At 49.7% G+C, this 20,466-nt stretch overlaps 1 protein-coding gene across 1 annotated transcript; it reads right to left on the reverse strand.

Annotated features, from left to right (window-relative positions):
• Positions 1-821: 821 nt before the first annotated feature.
• Positions 822-1,616, reverse strand: CLDN23 (claudin 23). Its single transcript, XM_027721706.2, has one exon. It carries the CDS (start codon positions 1,614-1,616, stop codon positions 915-917), a length of 702 nt encoding a protein of 233 aa, XP_027577507.1. The 3' UTR covers positions 822-914.
• Between the last annotated feature and the right edge of the window lie 18,850 nt (positions 1,617-20,466).

Below are 20,466 nucleotides of genomic sequence, written 5' to 3' on the forward strand. Positions count from 1 at the left end.
TATCCTATAACCACATTAAGAGCATCATGAGCCACTGTCCCTCTGCAGCAAGGCTTAGCTTGCTGACCATGGTGCTTTGGGCTTGCCTGGGGCGGAAATCTGGCCAAATAGCTCTGCAAGGAAGCTGGCTTTGCTCTTATCATGTTATGCAAGATGTTGAGCAGGACTTTATAGTCCAGTTCTGACCTCCTGACTGTCCCTTACAAACCAGTGAGACCAGTTTTACCACATCATACCAGGCTAATGTTGAATATGCTATTTTGTACTCTGTGTTCCCTTGTTGGTTTTTTTTGCCCCCCTGAAGTGGCTGTGCTCAAGGAAGGAGAAACCTCTACCAGAGCTGATTTTGTCCATGGGGAAAAAGTCCTTTAAGAAGGTGCCATAAAACTTTTACAGACTTTTCCTCCCTGCTTCAGGCAAAGCACAGGGAGGCTGGGTTAGCCATGCCCACTGGCTCTCAGCCAGCCTGCCTGGCAGAAAGCCCGTAACCATCCCACAGTACAGACCCATTGCTTTGCATTTATTTTGCTGTTTGCACAGTCCTGAGTTGGGCAGAGACGTGGGAGGTGCACCCCTCCCCTATTCTCAGTCCTGAAGGTTGCATGGTGCTAACCTATACCTTGCTTACATGGGAACAGTGAAGCTGCCTCTGATCAAGCTGCTGTGCAGGTGCAGGAGGATGAGTTAAAAGCTGCATGGAGAGCTATGTATAGCCCTCAACCCAGTGTGGATTTGGCACAGTTGTAGGACCTAGAGCACAGCAGGCTTTTGAGGAAATTGCAGAGATTCAAGCCAGGTCCTTGGTCTTGTTTTCAGGCTGCTTTGAGGTGCCCCAGGAGAAGGGCATGGCTTGTAGGTCAGGAGCCAGCACTGCTCTCAGTGCCAGGCAGGTGGCTGCTGTCCTGGTGCTGGGGCTACAAGTCTGAGTCACAAGGTGGATTGTTCCTCCAGTGCTGTCCATCTCGCTCATCCTTCAGCACGTCCCAGGGATTGCTGTAAGCCCCAATGGTGGAGCACAGCCCAGGCTCCAGCACAGGGCTGGGGGACAGTTTGGGGGCCCTGCGCTCCTTGCAGCACTGGTGGAAGCTGAGGGCAAGGGCCAGCCCCCCCAAGATCTCCAGACAGCTTCCCAAGTAGCTCAGCACCAAGCTGTAGCCTACAGCCAGTGTGCTGCCAGGCAGTGCAGGCAGTGCCCACAGCTCATGGGTGTACCAGGAGGTGGGCACGAGGCTCATCAGCCCCGAAAGAAGCAGTACCAGCCCTGCCACTCCAGCCAGCAGGTGCCGTGGCTCCTCTTGCCAGCAGCGAACCCCCAGGGCAGCCACCACCAAGCCCAGGAGCGTGATCACCAGCGAGGAGGGCATCAGCCCTTGGGCCACCCGCACGGGTACCTCCTCAAAGTAGCCCAGCTCGTCAGCCTGCCCGCAGAGGCGGTCATGGGTGCTCTGCAGTTCCCTGCATATGTCCCAGATGCCCTGCTCCCAGACGAGGTCCATGGGCTGGTTAGGTACGAGGCTCACCTTCCTCCAGCTGGGTGCCAGGGTGCCCGTGAGCGTCAGCAGGAGCCCGCAGGGGCACAGCACCAGTCCCACGATCATCGCCGTCGGCGTCCTCATGCTGGGGAGGCGGGCGAGGCGGGCTCCTGCTTGCCCGAGGTCCGCGGGAGCTCCGGGGCTCACTGTGCAGGAGCTGTGCCACCGGTGCCGCGGGGCCGCTCGGGGCAGGCAAGAGGGGGATCCCGCGGCGGGAAGTGTTCCCGCAGCTCCGCACGGCGGGCACGGCCCGCGGAGCCGCCCCAGTCCTGCCCGGGCCGTGGGGAAGTGCCGGCAGGAGGAGGGGCCGGCAGGCGGGGCCCGGCCCGGGCAGGGCTGGTCGGCACCTGCCGGGGGAGCCGCGCCTTCCAGGGACACGGGAGCCCGCAGGGACCACCCCAGCTCCGGCCCCTGTGTCCCCCCGCAGGTGGCGGGGCGTGGACGCGGCGGGCGGTCGGCCGTCCCCGGGCTGATGGGGCGACACAGGACCCTATTACAAGTTCATTAATTGAATATGAGCTTATTTTGCTATCAAATTAATTAATTAATTTATGAAAATAATAATTACGATTAAATGCTAGCAGATCTCACAGTTGGCAGCTGGCCCAGGAGAAGTACCCATCTCCCTGTCTTTCAAGGACGGCTCCTGAGCTTGGCCCTGCTTCTCCCTTTCCAGGCTGCGCTCAGAGGTCACCCGCAGACCCAGCAGCCTGAGTCTCGGCGGGAAAAGTCCCTGGGATGTTCACTGAGACAGGTATGGAAAGTCACCACATTTGAGAAACTCTATGTGGGGATTTGAGCCCCAAAAAGCACCCGGGTCTTTCCAAGTTTCCCTGAATCTCTGTCAGTAACGCTAGGCCCAGAAGAGGGCAGCATCCTCTGTGGATCAATTTGAGATGAGCTGGAGAGCTGGCTGCGTCTATGCTCCACGGCATCTTTGCACTGCTGGTTCCGTGGCCTTGGCCGTCTGCAGGGCTGGGTGGGTCTCTGCTAGACCAGCTGCTCCTGGATCCCTTCCCCACTCCCCCGGCCAACAGCTATTTCCCGAGTGCCCTGAAGCCCTTCAGCTCTATGGGTGAAAGATTTCGGGGATGTATTGTGGAGCTGCTTATCACTGGATCTCAGTCCAGCTGGAAGGCAGGGGTGGGTTGGACTCAGCCAGATGCTCATGTCCCCAGCCGTGTCTGCAGGGCAGCAATGCTGACAGCCAGCTGTGCATAGCTCCAGAACAGGGACACCTAGTTTTGTTGTATGCAGCTAGCAGTTTGCTAAAATCTGGCACTCCTCATCTGAGAAACTAAGCTAGAGGTTGCTGATTCCTTTCCTGTTCCTTTAACTTTTTTAAGTTTTACCCCGCTCCAGCCACTGACTCTGTGCCAAGACACTCGTTATTACCCTTGGAGCTGTGGGTCCAACCAACAAACCAAATGCTGTCTGCCTGATGTGTTGCCCAAAGCTGCCTTCTGCTGTGGGACCCAGGAACAAGCGCTAAAAGCCTGAAACCTTCTAGCCCTGACTCTTTCAGGAGGCTGCATTTGGACACCTTTCCAGCTGGACACAAAGTGGAGGTTCTCTGTGAGAAGATATAGTGCTCCCATGGGAGAGGGAGGCAGAGGGAAAGGGCTGGCAGGGAACTGGGTGGCATGGTGAGCCTGGGTGCCATGGATGAGGACCTGTCAGTGCTCTTTGGCTCCTCCTGAGCTCAGGAGGCCACTCCTTGGATCTGCAGCAGCAAGTCGAAGCTGGGTGCCAGGAGTGTCGCAATTATGCACCGGGGCAGGTTTAACAACCTGGACCTTTCCAATTTATTAATAATGCCCAGGAGGATGCATCAGCCCTTTGAGCTGGTGCCCACGCTCCTGACTGTGGGGCAATGATAAGCAAATTAGGTGATGTGGCCCTGATGTTGGATGACCTGCCCTGAGTAAGCTTGGGGAAGGAAATGGGATTAACAGAGCTGTTTCCCGTTGCCACAAAGTTATAGATTGTTCATTTCTTTCATTTTACTTACTAATGAGGTGGTATGAAAAGCAATTCAAAGCAGTGCCTGGCCCTTTCCAAGCTCTGGGGAAGCATTTAAAGCCATCTGGTCTCAGAGATAAAATGGTCTGGCTGAAACTGCCTTCCTTCCCACATTGCCCTAGCTGCTGAATGGGAAAAAGCCACCTTACTTGGTGTTTCCTACTTCTCCAAGGCTATGACTTAGTTTTTCCTACATTGTCATAGATAACTCTTTAAGAACGTGATGGAAACTTTATCCAAGCCTGGTCAAGTTGGCTTGCATTTTAATATTATTATTTTTCAACACTCCTTTGCAAATTGGAGCAGCAGCAGAAGGCCTTGAGTTAATTGAAACTGGAAAAGATCCAGGGCAGGATGGTCAGGACTTGAGACCGATTACAAAGGGAAAAAATTTTTTTTTAAATCCATGATGGGCTATTTAGTGTAGCCTCAGATACCCTGCATCATTAAAGGCTGGAAATGCATTCAGGGCAGTATTGCTATGTTCAGCCTGTTCTCTGCCTCCCTAGCTGTCTGCTTCCAGCTATTGGTTGTGACACCACCCCAGACTGGACACGTACTACTGTCTCTCAGGTGACAGTGGCTCAGTGTAGGATCAATGTGGATAGGACTAATGGCTTTTGGGGTACACCATTATCAGACCAACTGAGCAGTTTGCCTGATACCAGAAATGGCCAAGCTGCAGAGCACATTCACACAACACTCTCCAAAGCTTCCTAGTTGATCCATAATGTGATTAGACTTCCACATCCAGCTGAGCTTTCAAAATGTGACTCTGGAGAGAAGAGCTTCCCAGCACAAAGATAGCTCTGCCCCTACACTGCCAACTGAGATCATGGTACTGAGACTTGCAGGGGGCGGGGATGCATCTTTTCAAGGAGGTTACTGTGACTCTCTTCCCTTCACAGCTGCAGGAGCAGGATCCTCAGCAGAAGCAGGATCTCTCAGCATCCTGTTTGCTGTGTGGGGAAAAGTTGGGGCCAGGGCTGTTGAAGCCTGCAGCTGGTAATTCCTGTTTACATCCCACTGACCCTGGGGCTTTGCCTGTATTGCATACGGCAAGATCCCCCCCATTCCACAACACTGCCTGCATATCACAGAAGTTATATTGTACCTGACCACTTCTTGGGTTCAAAGTGAGCTCAGCCCATGCTGGACACCAAGCCATAAGGCCGTCAGGTCTGCAGGTATGGCAAATGGGAGCACATGGGCTGTGCCTCCCTGGGATGCCCTATGACTGGCAGGTACCCAGCAGGCACAACATTTGACCTTGGCTGTATATCCTTCACCCTCGCTCTCACCTTAGGAGAATTTTCTTTGCAGAGCTTGGCAGCCCCCCACGTCCTGCCTGATGTACGAGATGAGAACTGGCTAGGAACACCACCTGGGAGTACTTAGGGGGTTGCAACTTCCTCTGGTCTAGACAGTTATTTAGCTCCACTATCCATCTGTGTTTGCCTTTCAGTTGAAACCCTAAATCCCTGCGGGCTGGGAGCAAAGTAGGATGGCTCAAACAGCCCGTACTGGGTTTTTTAGCATTAGACCTGTTTGTCTAAGCCTGTCCTCAGTCTCCATCCTACAGGAAAAGTCTCATTAGACAGGTGTCCGAGTTGAAGGATTTTGTTCTGACCATTCCCTTTTGCTGCTTTTTCTTCTAGCATTTGGTGTGGAGCAGTCTCTAAGAGTGCAAAATGAGGGTTCCCCATTGATGACTCCTTGCTCTGAAGCCATATCCCAGGCAGCATGTGAGTGCAACTGGAACACACTCTGCATTGTGCAAACAGCTGCAGTTGCAAAGGGCTTCTCTCAGCCTGGCTCCCGGATTCCTCCCTGGACATCCACACTGCTGTCTTTGTGCCCACCAGGAGGCCAAGGATGAGCCCCCAGGCAAGACAGGGTCTGCGATCCCCCTTGCTGGCTGAATGTGGAAGAGAGATCTGCATGTCCTCCCCAGTGCACAGACAGCAGCGGTCAGCACCTAGAAGCAGCTCCATGCCCCAGCAATCCAGCTTTCATGGTGTGACTTCCACAAGCAGATTTATTAGCTTTCCACTTGCCCACTGACCTGCCACTCTCCAGACTGGCCCTAGTGGTGAGAGCAACTCTGAGGATGCACTCTCAAGGGGTTATCAGAGAGCAGGGGATGTGTTGGGCATTCAAGCGCTTGCAAGCCCCCATGCTGGCAGGTCTCACTCTGGGGCTTTGACCCAGCAGTGGCTTATCATACTCAGGCCTGTGGCCACAGGAGTTCTGGCTGTTCCCTCTGCTCAAAACTCAGCAAGAAGGAGCTGCAATTTGGGGTCAGCCTCCTGTAACGCCTGCAGGGAGCAGTAAATCCATCAGTGAGTGCTGAAGCTATTCCTGTTCTCTTTCTGCAGCCCAGCTGTGACTCTGAACGCTATTCAGGCTGGATCCTGGGAATGAGTTGTTGAAAGCCTTATTAGGTGCCCCCCAGGTATTCACTCATGCGTTAAACTCCCTCACTTTCCAAACTGCTGCACTTGGACTTACCAGATTGCCCAGTGCTGCTTTCTGTTCAGAGAATAATACAAAAAGCATTTTTGCAACTATGTCTATTTTTGTCTGACTCAATCCTGAAATGGTTGAGGGCAGTTTGGACATGAAGCTCTTAGGCTGAGTTTTGGAGGTGCAGCCCTTTTCAGACAGGGAGAAGAGAGCAGTTAAAGCTGTGTCTGGCTGTGGAAACTGCATGTCTGTCCAGTTCCTGGGCCACAGATCTTGCAAGCTAAAGGGCAATGCTAACGCTCGTGGGTGCAGAGCATGTTGCAACTGGCAAGGCGAAAGAAGTGCTTCATGATGGGGTTCATCTAGTTACTGTAAATGTGACTCATCTGCACATACTTTGATCTCCCATTGGGCTGAAAGGCCTGAAACCGAAGTGCAGATGGCTTGTGAATGTGCCTTTATGTATTTACTAGAAGTTTGGTCAGCTTTGTGGGCCAAACCACTGGGTGTATGGCCAAGGCAATAGGAGAAAAGACCTGCTTAAACCTTTCCTCTTGGGAAAGCCCTGTGTGGGAGACAGCTGTGTGCCATGCCTGTTCTGGGGACTAAGAAATCATGAGACTTCTGGTCTATGGGAATTTATTCTAATAGTTTTGGATGGAAGGATAGTTGCATCTTACTTCTGTGTTATTTCATAGATTGATAGAATGTTTTGGGTTGGAAGAAACCTTAAAGGTTATCTAGTTTCAATTCCCCTCCCTTCTGCCATGGGCAGGGACATCTTACACCAGACCAGGTTGCTCAAAGCCCCATCCAACCCACCCTTCAACGCTTTCAGGGATGAGGCATCCACAAGTTCTCTGGGCAACCTGTTCCAGTGGCTCACCACCCTCACAGTATAGAATCACAGAATATCCTGAGTTGGAAGGAACCCACAAGGATCATCAAAGTCCAGCTCCCGGCCCTGCACAGGACCTCCCCAAGAATCACATCATGTGCCTGAGAGCATTGTCCAAATGCTCCTTAAACTCTGACAGGCTTGGTGCTGTGACTACTTCCTTGCAAATATCTAAACTAAACCTACTCTCTTTCAGTTTAAAGTCATTACTTCTTGTTCTACCACTCCTTGGACTTGTCAGAAGTCCCTCTCCAGCTTCCTTGTAGGCCCCCTTTAGGTACTGGAAGGCTACTGGGGTCTTCTCTCTCCTCCAGACTAAACAACCCCAACTCTCTCAGACTGTCTTCTTAGGAGAGCTGCTCCAGCCCTCTGATCACCTTCATGGCCCTTCTCTGGACTCACTCCAACAGGCCCACATCCCTCTTTTATTTGGGGTCCCAGAGCTGGATGCAGTATTTCAGGTGGGGGTCTCATGAGAGTGGAGGAAATGGGCAGAAGCACCTCCCTCGACCTGATGGCCACACTGCTTTTGATGCAGCCCAGGATATGGTCAGCTTTCTGTGCTGCCAGTGCACATTGACTGGTTATGTCAAGCTTCTTGTCCATCAACACCCCCAAGTCCTTCTCTTCAGGGCTGCTCTCAATCTATTCTCTGCCCAGCCTGTTTTGGTGCTTGGGATTGCCCTGACCCAAGTGCAGGACCTTGCACTTGGCCTTATTGAACTTCATGAGGTTTGCACAGCCCCACCTCTCAGGCCTCTGGATGGCATCCCTTCTCTCCAGCCTGTTGACCACACCACACAGCTTGGTGTTGTCAGTGAACTTGCTGAGGGAGCACTCGATCCCACTGTCCGTGTCTCCAACAACAATGTTAAACAGCACCAGTCCCAACACTAACCCCAGAAAAACACCACTCATCACTGATCTCCACTTGGACATTGAACTGTTGACTGTAACTCTTTGAGTGTGACCATCCAGCCAACTCCTTATCCACCAAGTGGTCCCTCTCTCAAATCCGTGTCTCTTCAGTGTAGAGACAAGGATGTCATGCAGGACAGTGACAAATGCTTTGCACAAATCCAGGTGGATGATGTTAGTTGCTCTTCCCTTGTACACCAGTGCTCATAGAAGGCTACCAAATTTGTCAGGCATGGTTTGCACTTAGTGAAGCCATACTGACTATCAGTAATCATCTCTATATTTTCCATGTGTCTTAGCATAGTTCCCAGGAGAATCTGCTTCATGATCTTACCAACCACCAAGGTGACACTGACAGCCTTGTAGTTATCTGGGTCTTCCTATTTCCCTTTTTAAAAAATACTTCCCCATTTCTAGTCAGTAGGAACTTCAGCAGACTGCCATGACTTCTCAGATAAAGGCTTAACCACTTCCTCTGCCAGTTCCCTCAGGACCCACAGATGTATCTCATCAGGTCCCATGGACTTGTGCAGCTTCAGGTTTCTTAGGTGGTTTCAAACCATTTCTTCTCCTACAGCAAGTGGTTCTTCATTCTCCCAGTCCCTGCCTTTGCCTTCTGTGACTTGGGTGGTGTGGCTGGAGCACTTGCCAGTGAAGACTGAGGCAAAAAAGTCATTGAGTGCCTCAGCCTTCTCTCTGTCCTGTGTATTCGTCTCCCATTTTCCCTTTTATCACTGATGTAAATGTACAAGCTTTTCTTGCTGCCCTTTACATCCTGGCCAGGTTTAATTCTGTCAGGGCTTTAGCTTTCCTAACCTGATCCCTGGCTGCAGTTTTTCAGTATTCCTTCCAGGCTACCTGTCCTTGCTGCCAAATTTGTATCCTCTCTTTTTGTGTTTGAGTTTGTCCAGGAGCTTCTGGCATTTTTCCCAGCCTTGGACTTCATCGGAACGTATCACTCTTGAGCTTGTAGGGGGTGAGGATATTAAAAGTTTTCTTGGACCCCTCTTCCCTCCAGGGCTCTACAAAGCAGGTACCTGAAGAGGCCAAAGTCAGCTCTCCTGAAATCCAGGGTATTTAGCTTGCTGTGAACAAACTGCCCAGTTTTACTCCACAGGAGGATCCTGCCTGCTCTGGGGGAAAGCACAGGAGTATTTCAGGTTAGTTAGAGAAACCTTGCAAATGAAAGGAAAATGCTTTTCTTCTTGGCAAGTTGTCAGATCCACGCAGTACAGCCCGCCTTCAGTGTGCTTGATACCTTCAGCACATATTTTTGAGGCAGTCAGTACATCAGTGGAGAACAAAATAATTTGATCACTAGTAGTGTTCCCCAGAGCTCAGTATTTGGCCCAGTCCTGTTCAGTATCTTTATTGATGATCTGGAGGAGAGGATCAAGTGTACCCTCAGTAAGTTCACAGATGACACCAAGTTGGTTGGACACCTCTGCTGGAGAGTAGGAAGGATCTGCAGAGGGATCTGGACAGGCTGAATCCGTGGGCTGAGGCAATGGTATGAGGTTCAACAAGGCCAAGTGCTAGGCCCTACACTTTGATCACAACAACCCCATGCAGCACTACATGGGAAGAGTGCTTGGAAAGTGGCCCAGCAGAAAAGAACCTGGGGGTGCTGGTCAACAGCAGCTGAACATGAGCCAGCAGTGTGCCCAGGTGGCCAAAAAGGCCAGTGGCATTCTGGCTTGTATTAGAAAAAGTGTGGCCAGCAGGACCAGGGCAGTCATTGTCCCCCTGTACTCAGCACTGCTGAGGCCACACCTCGAATGCTATGTCCAGTTTTGGGCCCCCTCACTGCAAGAAAGACACCGAGGTGCTGGAGCGTGCCCAGAGAAGGACAAGTAAGGTGGTGAAGGGTCTAGAGACTAAGTCCTATGAGGAGCAGCTGAGGGAGCTGGGGGTGTTTAGTCTGGAGAAAAGGAAGCTCAGGGAGATCTCATCACTCTCTACAACTGCCCGAAAAGAGGCTGTAGCCAGGTGGGTGTCGGTCTCTTCTCCCAGGCAACCAGAGACAGGACAAGAGGAAATGGCCTCAAGCTGATTCAGGGGAGGTTTAGGTTGGACATTAGGAGGAATTTCTTCACAGAAAGGGTTGTTAAACATTGGAATGGACTGCATTGTGGCATGCATCCACTGCAAGTGGATGTGGCACTTAGTGCCATGGTCTATTTAACAAAATAGTGATCAGTTAAAGGTTAGATTGATGATCTCAGAAGTCTTTTCCAATGTAAATGATTCTGTGATTTTGGTGTGGAAAGGCCGGTGAAATCACCAGCTGCAGAGAATGGGAAGCATAGGTATAAGCAGAGCAGGATTAGTCTTGTGTACCTTGTGCCTTCCCTTTTATACCAAGGTAAAAAAACCCATCTCTCTAGACTTGTGTCCTGCAGTTCTGCCAGCATCTGCTTCTTTCTAGCCTTGTGTCCCCTTGGGGAAGACAACAGGTAACCCCTTCAGTCCCAAAGTGGCGTGTGCTGCCTGGATCTGCCATTGGAATGTTCAAACACGTACTCTTGGCCTAAAAGCCACTGACCTATGGGCTGGAGCAAGGGGTGAGTCTGTGAAGGGGAATGTCATTGTTTGCCATGGTTCCTATCCTCTCATAATAAAAATTCACTGGGTAAACTGCATCATTGTTAGCCCTTTCTGGAGTACTTTTGCTGCTGAATTTCAAAGGTTGCTACTAAATCATCAGGGTAAGAAAGTTCTTTATGAAATGTCACAGAAGTCCTGTTCTCCCTTTTCCTAAAATGACAGGCTGCTTCAAAGCTCTGAGAGACTGACTTCCAGAAGGATGCCCAGTGTGCCACATCCTGTATGAACTGCCTGGCAGGATTTGCTGCTTGCATGAGGTATAGGATTTCCTGCTGCTTGGTCCTTGGAATGTATGCAGAGGGCCCTCACCCAGAGTCTGGAGGGCTTAATACTGGTGACAGTGGGAATCTGTCATGTGGGTGGGTGGGATTTTGGGCACCTGAGAAAGTATGGAGGGCTGCAGGATGGTGGTCATGCCTCCAGGATGGCATGGCCTGATCATTCTTGCCCTGGGAGATAAGAGAGGTTTCTACTGGTGGTATGGGCCTCCCTCCCAGGGCAGGCATAAGCTGTGGGCCACAGGAAAACTTGGTACCCAACACTATTCCCAGCCTGGTGCAGTCTCATTAAGGCTAAGCTATAAAGAGAGCAGATGGCCCTGGCTAGCTGCCTGTCCCCTTCACCTTTGCCTCCCCAGCCACTTGTGCAGGAAGGAGAGGGCAGGAAGACACAGCAGTCATGGGCAGGGTAAAGCTAGGATGAACTGTCTCCATCTCCTAAGTATGAATCCCTCTGTAGCACTGATTTGGTCCCTGACACTTATTCAGTGGTGAGAACAGAGTTGCAAACATCTCTGTGACATATCCTCCTCTCCACCAAGGGAGGAAGGCTTGCTTCCAGCATGTTCCCCAGCCTGGTTTGTAGCTTATGCCATCCCATGTCCCATTCTTTCCTCAGGGTTGATTGATCCAATTGCAAAGCATTTTACACCTGACTTGAATTGAATTTCCTCTGACATGTCAAATCCTGTCTTTGCCAGGTCTTTAAGGTCATCTGATGAATCTACTTCTTGGCATTCCTCTGGGCTCATTTTCTTTAACATAACACACAATATTTCTAAGAGAGTGACTTCTAACCCACAGTATGGAAGCTGGGACCATTTTCCTGCTGTTCCTTTCTATGTATGTCTTTCTAGTCTGACCGTAAGCCATGAATAGCTCTTGTCATCAGATCAAGGTGCTTTATTTTCTCTAATTTTACATCTATCTTTCATCTAGATGATATTTCTCTTCCTGACAAGAAATCTTAATGGGATAACACAAAGTCCTTTATGGAGGTCAAAATTATCACATCTGCTTCTTCCCCTTTATCTGCCAGATCTTTGAGAGAGAAAATATAAATGGTTTGATATAAAACTGTTCTTAAAAAAATCACAGTCGTTCACTTCTCAGTCCCCGTATCAGCCCTTTGGAGCCTCTGAATTAATCCTTTGTGCAGGTCGATTTTCCAAACACTGAAGTATGGATCTATAACTTGACTTCAAGCCTATTAAACAGGATGCTGTGCTCATTCTGTGCCATTTCCTTGGTTCCGTTCCAGCAGTTCTTGGAGAGCGTGTCTTGGGAACTGGAGTCAGCTCCTCCTCTGATAATGAGTGTTGCTGTAGCTCATACACATTTCACCTAGCTGAAAGTTTGTGAACCTCTTCTTTCGCAATCCTGGCCCATTTCCCGACCCCTTTTCTGTTCATCATTATGGCTAAGTGCCAGGGCAAGTGTTTGGTTGTAGGTACCTAAGAGAGAGACTGCAAAGTCTAAGCTAGTTATCTTTTTATTTTGGTGGTTTGTGCAGGGTAATTGATCCCTTCAGTGAGATATTTACCTCTAGATTAAACTTTTATGTGAAAGCTAAATGCATGAAAGGCAGCATAGCCATCAGTTTCTTCCATTTGCTTTCCTCAAATGAATGACAGCGATGGTCTCACCCACCTCTTGGTCCTTTCTCTTCACCCTCTCAGTGTTGTTTCTCATGTCCATCAATAGCTTTTCAGCACATAAGCTGTCTCCTCTCTGGAAGCAATCACTGGCAAGGCAAACACTGGGCACAGAGCTAGCTGGTTCAGTCTAAGGCCACCTGCAAGCATTAGCTTTGCTAATTCTCAGATCTTTCCTCTGCTCTGCTCTTTTCCTCTGCCGTAGCTTTTATAAAAAGCTGCTTGCAAGGAATTACTACTGCAGCATGGGGATTTTAGTCCGGACATTAGGAAAAAAATGTCCAAGAGGAGAGGCAGCCCTGGGACAGATTCTCAGAGCAGTGGTGGCTTGCCACTCTTGGGGGTTTCACAGTGTTGGTTAGACAAAGCTGTCTGGCCTGCATCAGCCTTGGCAGCAGACTTGTTCCAAGAGGGAAGTTGGACCCCAGAGACTGTGGAGGGCAGACAGTGCTGCCATGGGTCTGCAAAAGAAAATATTCAGTACATACCAAAGCTGGGTTATTCTCTCACATCAGGAGCACATTTGCATTGCACTTGGACATAGCAGTCCTTTCTTTCTGCAGAGTGGCCCCATGTTACTCACATGTGCAATGACAACGCAGCGCATACAGAAGAGCTGACCTTGCATTCCCCCCCTCAGGCCTGCCACTGCATTTGAAACAGCCTTACTGAAATGTCTGAACTTGCAAACTTGTTGCTGAGCTGCCTGAGCATTAGAATCTGGGAATTAACAGCTAGGGCTAGTAATGCTTGCATCCTTTCCCATGGCCAGGACTGCCTGAGTGCCCTGGGAGCTGGTGCCTGTTCCATTGTTTTTCTGTCTTTGCTACTGCAGCAATAATTAGGATGAGGTATAATTACACAGTTTGCTCTGGGTCATATGCAAGCTGTATTGCAAAGTCTCCTGTGTTTTCTGCTCCTTTTCATTCTGTGACAAATGCCTGACCTCTGGTTTAAAGTGAGAAGCTAGTGGTGATGTAGGTATGAGCTGGCACTGAGCTCTGTGCTGCTTTCTTCATCCTAGAGACTTTTCATCTGTCCTCTCTGAAATAACCTGTGGGTACTCAAGATGTCAAATACTCTTGGCAGTTGTAGAGGCAAACAAATTATTGTAGTTTAAGCACCTGGTGGAGAAATCATGACCAAAGAATCTGGAGATATGTCCTGGAGGTCAGCAGGAGATGAAAGAAAAGGTACTCCCATCTTTTGGAGATACCCAGAATCATCAAGGAAGCACTACTGAGAACTAGCACAGAGGACTCACTGGACATGTTTTGGAGGTTTGGCAAAGGGTGTCACATACAGATGGCTCAGATTGGTTCTTCTACCCTTTCACACCAGCTCCTGCCTTTGGAGGATGGAACAAGGGGCTTGTTCCCAAGGCACAGCCCGAATCTGGCAGCAAAGAAGACCCATTTTTTTCCAGGAAGTCCACTGCAGACCTTGGAAAATACTGGCAGTTTACAACTTGATCCCTGAATAAACTTGTGCATGTCTTTGCTAACTATCACCAATACTTTTCCCTCAGCCCCTCTGATTCATCCAGACCTACCTTGTTTTGGCATGCCAGCAATGCCTCAGGAGCTGCCCACTTATCAGAAGACAATGAATCACCTAAAACATCCGCTAACTCATTCTGTAGGAGCTCGTCTTACTCATAGCACAAATTCCAGCTCTCAGCTGCTCTGAAATTTTGTACCCACAGCATGTGCAGCCACTCCTGGTCACATTTTGGCCATCTCAATGGGGAACACAGGTCCCACATAGAAAGAAGACAAGGTCAGCAGCTGTAAACCTCCCTTGCACAGGGACCAAGGCTTTCTCTTCCATTCATGAAGAGACTGGTACCCACCCCTGATGCTTGTTTTTAGAGAAGATTTTTTTTTTCAATTGCAGAGGTTCCCTTTGGTTCTGAGTTTGTCTGCTATTACACCAGAATGAGAATTCCACTTGGTGGCTGGTGCCTCTAGCCCAATAATGTGCCAGCAGGCTTGTCTTAGCACGGTTGACTTTTCAGAGAGATGTTCATCTTGATGTCAGCTACAGCTACAAAGCCAAACAGGAACCAGTTCTGATCCTGCTTTTTTTTCTCTACCTTGGCCAGAGTGGCTCCTAGACTGCTCCATAAATCATTGCCCAGTGATAAAATACCAAGGGGGACTGGGTTTCTCTGATGCTACTCTTGAGAGGTCAAATTTCATCTTAGCAAAAACAGCCCCTGGGAAGGGTGATAGCACAGAAACATACTGTATATCTTTCCACCCCTCCATGGTTTTTTTCTGCACTGCTCCAAGAGCCAGTTTGTACCAACAGCAAGGTACTGTGCCTGTTGCACCTTACAGCCTGGCACAGCACCTTGGCACTTCAACATTCCTGGCAGTGATCAGACTAGTGTCTCCTGTCCCTGCCCTATTTCAGTGCTGGTGGGACTCTTGCCATGCTCTGCATTAGCCTTCCTGGTAATACCCACCCTGGTACAAATGGTATTGCTGCTTATTAACCAGTCTTATCAGCCTTATTCTGACTTGCAGTGCCTTGTCTCATCCCTGCATGCTGTTTCTTGTCAGCTGCCACTTTGTTTAGGCTGTGAATATGTTCCACAGGGGAGCATCAGCAGCCAGGTGCAGTGCTTAGGAGAAAGGAAGAGGAGATGTCTGAGAGACAGTACGAGAAAAGTTGATAAACCCATGCTTCCCAAAGAGAGCGAGTGTTCACCACATTTACAACACAAGAACTAGGATCTAGAAAGTGTTGAATAAAGCTAGTAAGTGACAGTTTCAAAATAAGCAATAAGAGATGATTTTTCCCCCAGCTCAGCGCACAGCTGCAGAATTACTTGCTGTGGGATGTTGCAGAGGGGCTCCTGCAATTTCTAGGGTCTCCAGGGGAAACTGGAGTTATTCATGGAAGGGGCTGTGAATGCTAAATCCAAAGACACCAACTTTTGCCCAAGAAGTCTTCAAGCTTGCTGGAGACCAGGATACTGCCAGATGCCTGTGCTTTTTGGCCACTGCTGAAGACATATTTATGGTTGGGATTATGGAGATATGATTAGGTTAACAGTGGGACTTGACGATCTTAAAGGTCTTTTTCAACCTAAACAATTCTATGACTCTATGGTCTTCGTGCACCCAGGGTGTTCTTAGGTAGGGATGTTATCGTGGGCCCTGGACATGTCAGAACAGTATCATTAAATGGCTGTGTTCCAGGAAATAGAAAGATTTCATCCTCTTGGGTTTGTGGCATAAACCTTTAGGATTTCAAGGAGATGATCTGTTCAGTATTGCTGTACCTTCTTGTACCTGTATGTTCCTTTGGACTGTATCCTTAGCCATCACACCCCAGAAAGCCTGTAAGGTGTTACAGACCTCAGGTCTCAAGTGGTTTTTTGGAGGTCTACCCTCCAACCAGCCAGGACTACAGCATTTGACCAGTTCACTCTGTCACGTCATCTAGAGTAGTGTTCCTTCACTTTGTGGCTGTCCAGCAGCATCAACCCCAGAAATTGGATGGGGATGTTCAGAAATGTTTCTGTATTCCCCCCAGGTTATCCATCCTTGCTTCTACTCTTTGTAAGCTTCATTTCTGTATCTGGGTTTTGCCAGGAGCTCCTTATTCATCCAGACAGGCCTCCTGGCATTTTTTACCTGGCTACATATTTGTTGGAATGGAGGTCTCTTGAGCTTGGAGGATGTGATCCTTGAATATTAACCAGAATTTTGCCTGCCCTCCTCCCTGCCTCCCCACTTCTCCCCTCCAGGGCCCTATCTCATGAGACTCTTGCAAGCAGATCTCGAAAGAGGCCAAAGTCTGCTCTTCTGAAGTGTGCTTCTCACTCTCCTCCCTCCCCTTGAGATTCTGAACTCCACTGTCTCATGGTCACTGAAGCCGAGGCTGCATTTGATCTTCACATCCACAACGAGCCACAACGAGCCCCTCTTGTTGATGAGTATGAGGTTCAGCACAGCAACTCTCATTGTTGGCTCCTTTGTCAATTGGAAGAGGTATTTAGGATTGATGCAACTGGGAACCTCCTGGAATGCTCATGTCCTGCTGTATTCTCCCTCCAGCATATATGAGGGTGGTTGAAGTCCCCCATAAGGACACCGGGACCTGTGAACATGAGGCTGCTCCTTTCTGTATAGAGCTTAATCCAGTTGTTCTTTCTCATCAGGTGGCCTATAGCAGACACCCACTGTAATAACATCACCTTTGCCTGTTCTCCCTTTAGTCCTAGTCCATAAGGCCTCTGTGGGTTCCTTATCCATCCCCAGGCAGAGTTCCATGCACTCCACCCACTCTCTCACATGAAAGGCAACTCCCCCTCCTCATCCGCTCATCCTGTCTTTCCTAAAAAGTCCTCTGTTGCAACGCTCTAGTCCTGGGAGTTATCCTACCACAAGACTGCAGCTCTGCAGCTGCACACAGATCGCTGGTTCCCTGTGTTATTCCCCATACTGCATGCATTAGTGCACAGAGAGGCTCCCCAGCACGCTGTTTCTGGAGAGGCTTTGGGGGGGTTTCTCTACAGCAGTACCTTGTGGGCAATTCCTTGCTTACATGCAAATGCTGGCAGTGACCCTGCTTAAGCCCCACTGTTGATTTAGCAATCCCCTCCTGTCACAGCACCCTTTGCTCAGCCACCCCATCTGTCACTCCCTCACAGGGCTGCTGACTACTTTCTCTCTTTCTCCTAGTTCAGAAAGTGGCTTTGAGCACACAGAAGCTCTGACGTTTCCTCACAGCCCTGCCCGTGCTCATGGGTGTGTCCTTCAGTGTGCCCATTAGCTAATTGAGTTTCCATGTTTTCTTAATTGCACTGAGGACAGTTTGCATTCGGTTGTCTCCATTCTCCTGTCAGGTGCTACTGACTGCAACCTTCTAGGAGCAGCATGCTTCCAGAAAGCAGATGCACCTTCCTACAACACTGAGAGCACAAACTGAGCAGAAGAAGATTCTTACTTAGCCCAGGCACTTAGCAGATATATTTCTAGGGCTGAAGGCTAAGTGGCTGATGACTGCACTTAATTTCACCTGCTGCAGGTAAGATGATGCCTCTGTTCGTTCTCAGAGCAAATTCTGGTCAAAGGTTGATACATGTGCCTTAGTCACTTCCTAGTTAACCTGGAGAGCTCTCCTTTTGAAAATGTCCTAGGAGACATGTCTGACAAATCTCTGGCAAATACAGTTTAGCTCTGAAATCCACTGATTTTCCTCTAAATAAGCCCCCTTTGGCGATTTCTCAGGTTATATGCAGCCTAGGGTGGGATGTTCTCTGCACTTGCTCCCTGACAGCTGGGCTGAGTGCTTCAGCTGCTCTTCTCTTAAGTAACCGCAAATGCTCAGGGTGTGTCAGCACAAATGCTAGTTCTGCTAAGTGAAGAGGTTGCTGAATAGAAATCTGGTTCTGAATGTATCCCTGGGAAGTAAAACAGCCTCTTTTGGAGTGAGAAGTGACCCCGAAGTTGATACCAGGTTGATCCCTCTCATTGGTAGCTCCAGACTCCAAATGACCTTCAAAAATTTTACCACCTTCAACCCTGTGCAGGTGTGTTGCACTTTGGGGTCCTCTCTGGCTTGTCTCTGCAGGGCAATAGAGATCAGCTGCCCTGAACTCCCCCAGACATTCCCCCTGCAGCCATTGGGGCTGCCTTGCGAAAATGTCAAAAGATTCCTTTCTTCCAAATCCTGAGGGCTGCTGTCCCTGTCCTCCATGGCCTCCTGCCTATGCACTTTCCAGCCTGAGCAAGCATATGTGCCTACAGCGGTGTTCCTCAGACTTTTGGTTTGTCTCTCTCCCTTTTTCCGTCCTTTTTCCACCCTCACTCGAGTCAGGCCACTCTGTTTTGGAGACCGGATCTTGGCCCTTGCTCCCTGCCAGCCCTGTGTGCTGGCACTGCCCATGGTTGTGACTTATTTCCATGCTAGGGAGAGGGGCTGTTGCTGTGATTTGCTCTTTAACTTTTCAAGAAAGATATTCCTGCCTTTCTTTATAGTGGCCCAGGAGGCAAATTACTTTGGTGCATCACATAATTTGCAGAGAAAACACTGCAGTATCCCCAGGTGTTTTACCAACTCAAACCACCCTACACTCTTCTCACTGGCTTTACCCTCCCTTTTTCTCGATGGCTATAGGATATGCAGGGTTGCAGCCTGTACTTTCCCAACATCCTTCCAGCAGCCCTGGTTTGTCAGATAAATGGGAATGAATGGTCTGGGAAGGAGCTTTGAGAGCTTCTCAGTACCAACACAGATCTTCCCTACTTGGAACAAGGTGGTTTTGGTTTTTGTGCTGCCCACAATGTGGAGACAGAAACAATTCAAGATCACCAGGAGCTGCCAGCTGCCCTGTGGCAGGGTGCTTGGAGGTGCGGAGCTCAATGTCTTTCTTAGGCCTTAGTGTTCCCAGGCTGAGTACGACCATCTCCAGGGCTGGAGCATTTTCCTGTAGGAAGGCAGTACTCTGCCATTTGCAAGTCTGGAGAGGCCCAGGGACCCAAGGAACACCAAAAGGCAGCAAAGCTGAGGGATATTTGCTGGCTCATGGAGGTTTCTAAAACCTCTCCTGACTCTGCTGTTGCTTCCTGTTCACTCACCTCCTATCCCCACTTTCTGGCACAGTGGTTTTGCTTCCCTTTTGTTTCCTGGCTGTAGAGAAGTCCTTGTGTACGATCAGCATCTCTTTCTGTTTGGACTAACCCAAGCTAGTCTGTCTTGCCTTATTTTTATACTATTCCTATCAACACATGTACCCTGGGGCATGGAGAAATCTCCCTTGTTTTCCAGCCCTTGAGGTCACAACTAGGGGCAGACCATCAGTCCCAGGGCTATTATAACCAGTGCAGTATAACCAGTGGTCAGGGAAATTTCTTCCACAGCAGTATGTGCAGATGGGGACAAGGTCACAGCACTCCTTGGGTATCCTGTAGGTACACACAGCTCCAGTCCTCCCAGGCCTTTCCATAAGGTCCAGCTGGACCAAGCCCCAGCAGGGAGGGATGGCGAGAGCCAGCACGTTCCTCTGCTGGTGCTTATCCTTTGAGGGAATTGTGTTTGGAGGCTTCCTGCCTTCTCTGAGTCATGTCAAAATCAGTCCCAAATATTCTCTTTGAAGCTCTTCACACAGCGCTGGAGCGATCTTGCCTTCAAAGCAATTGCTGGAGACAGGCAGGCTGCTTAAAAGGCACTTGAGTGCTCTCACATCATGTTCAGGCTGTATTAAAATTTTACCGTGCTGTTTCGCACCTCAGATGAATCAGAGTCGCTCCTGAAAAGCATCGGGGGCTAGAGGGGGAGGGTGGGATGTGTGAAAGGAAGGGGCTTTTGAAAGGGATTATTAATGCACAGAGATGTTTTGGTGTCTGAAAGAGGCCCTGAATGGCAGCTCTGTGCTTTTTTTCTCTGTGCTCATTAACAGTGAAGGGTGTAACTGCTGAAGAGCTGAACAGAGAGAGGGGAGGACATGGCTGCTGCTCAGGCAGGGATGAGCAGGGGAGAGAACGTGGGAACAGAGGGAGGTGGGTGCTGGCTGTCTCCCTGAGAGGCAGTTTCAGGTTACGAGTTCAATGGCTGCCTCCCTTTGGGACGCTGCAATACGGCAAGTCGTTTCTTGATGTGCAAACAATTAAAAAGAGGGTGTGTGTATGTGTGTGTGGAAGATGGAGAAAGCAAACACCTCCTCTGGGATCTGGCTGTCTCTGCAGCTGCTCACCTAAGGCACCTCTTGCGGGGGGAGTTTCACACAAGAAAAATTGCCAGGGGCATCAGGTTACTTGCAGGATGGAGTTTGGAAGTGTAAGAGATCTGCCTTGAACCTCAGGGCATTAAGGGTATTTCTCACTCTTGTATATGGGCACAGAGTGGGTCTCTGGGGTCATACCAGGGTTTACAGTTGTCCTTTTGCTGATCCCCAAGGATGCTCCATAATACTGGAGAAAGGGCTATGGGGGGAGACAAGAGGGCAGGGGTGCCTTTATTCCTCTCCTAGCAGCATCCTTGGGCACAGGGAGCACATTTCCTGAGGTGCCCGCCTGTGCTGGGGGAGCAACCAGCTCCCTGGGGGCTCCATTTTCTTCAAGTTTGTCCCTGTC

Source organism: Pipra filicauda, unplaced genomic scaffold, assembly GCF_003945595.2.
Source record: "Pipra filicauda isolate LSUMZ 115617 unplaced genomic scaffold, ASM394559v2 scaffold17_size4572894_pilon, whole genome shotgun sequence".
Classification (NCBI taxonomy): domain Eukaryota; kingdom Metazoa; phylum Chordata; class Aves; order Passeriformes; family Pipridae; genus Pipra; species Pipra filicauda.

What these genes read in the sequence shown, in the direction of transcription:
- CLDN23 (XM_027721706.2), bottom strand. Translation starts at nt 1,616, where the DNA reads ATGAGGACGCCGACGGCGATGATCGTGGGACTGGTGCTGTGCCCCTGC.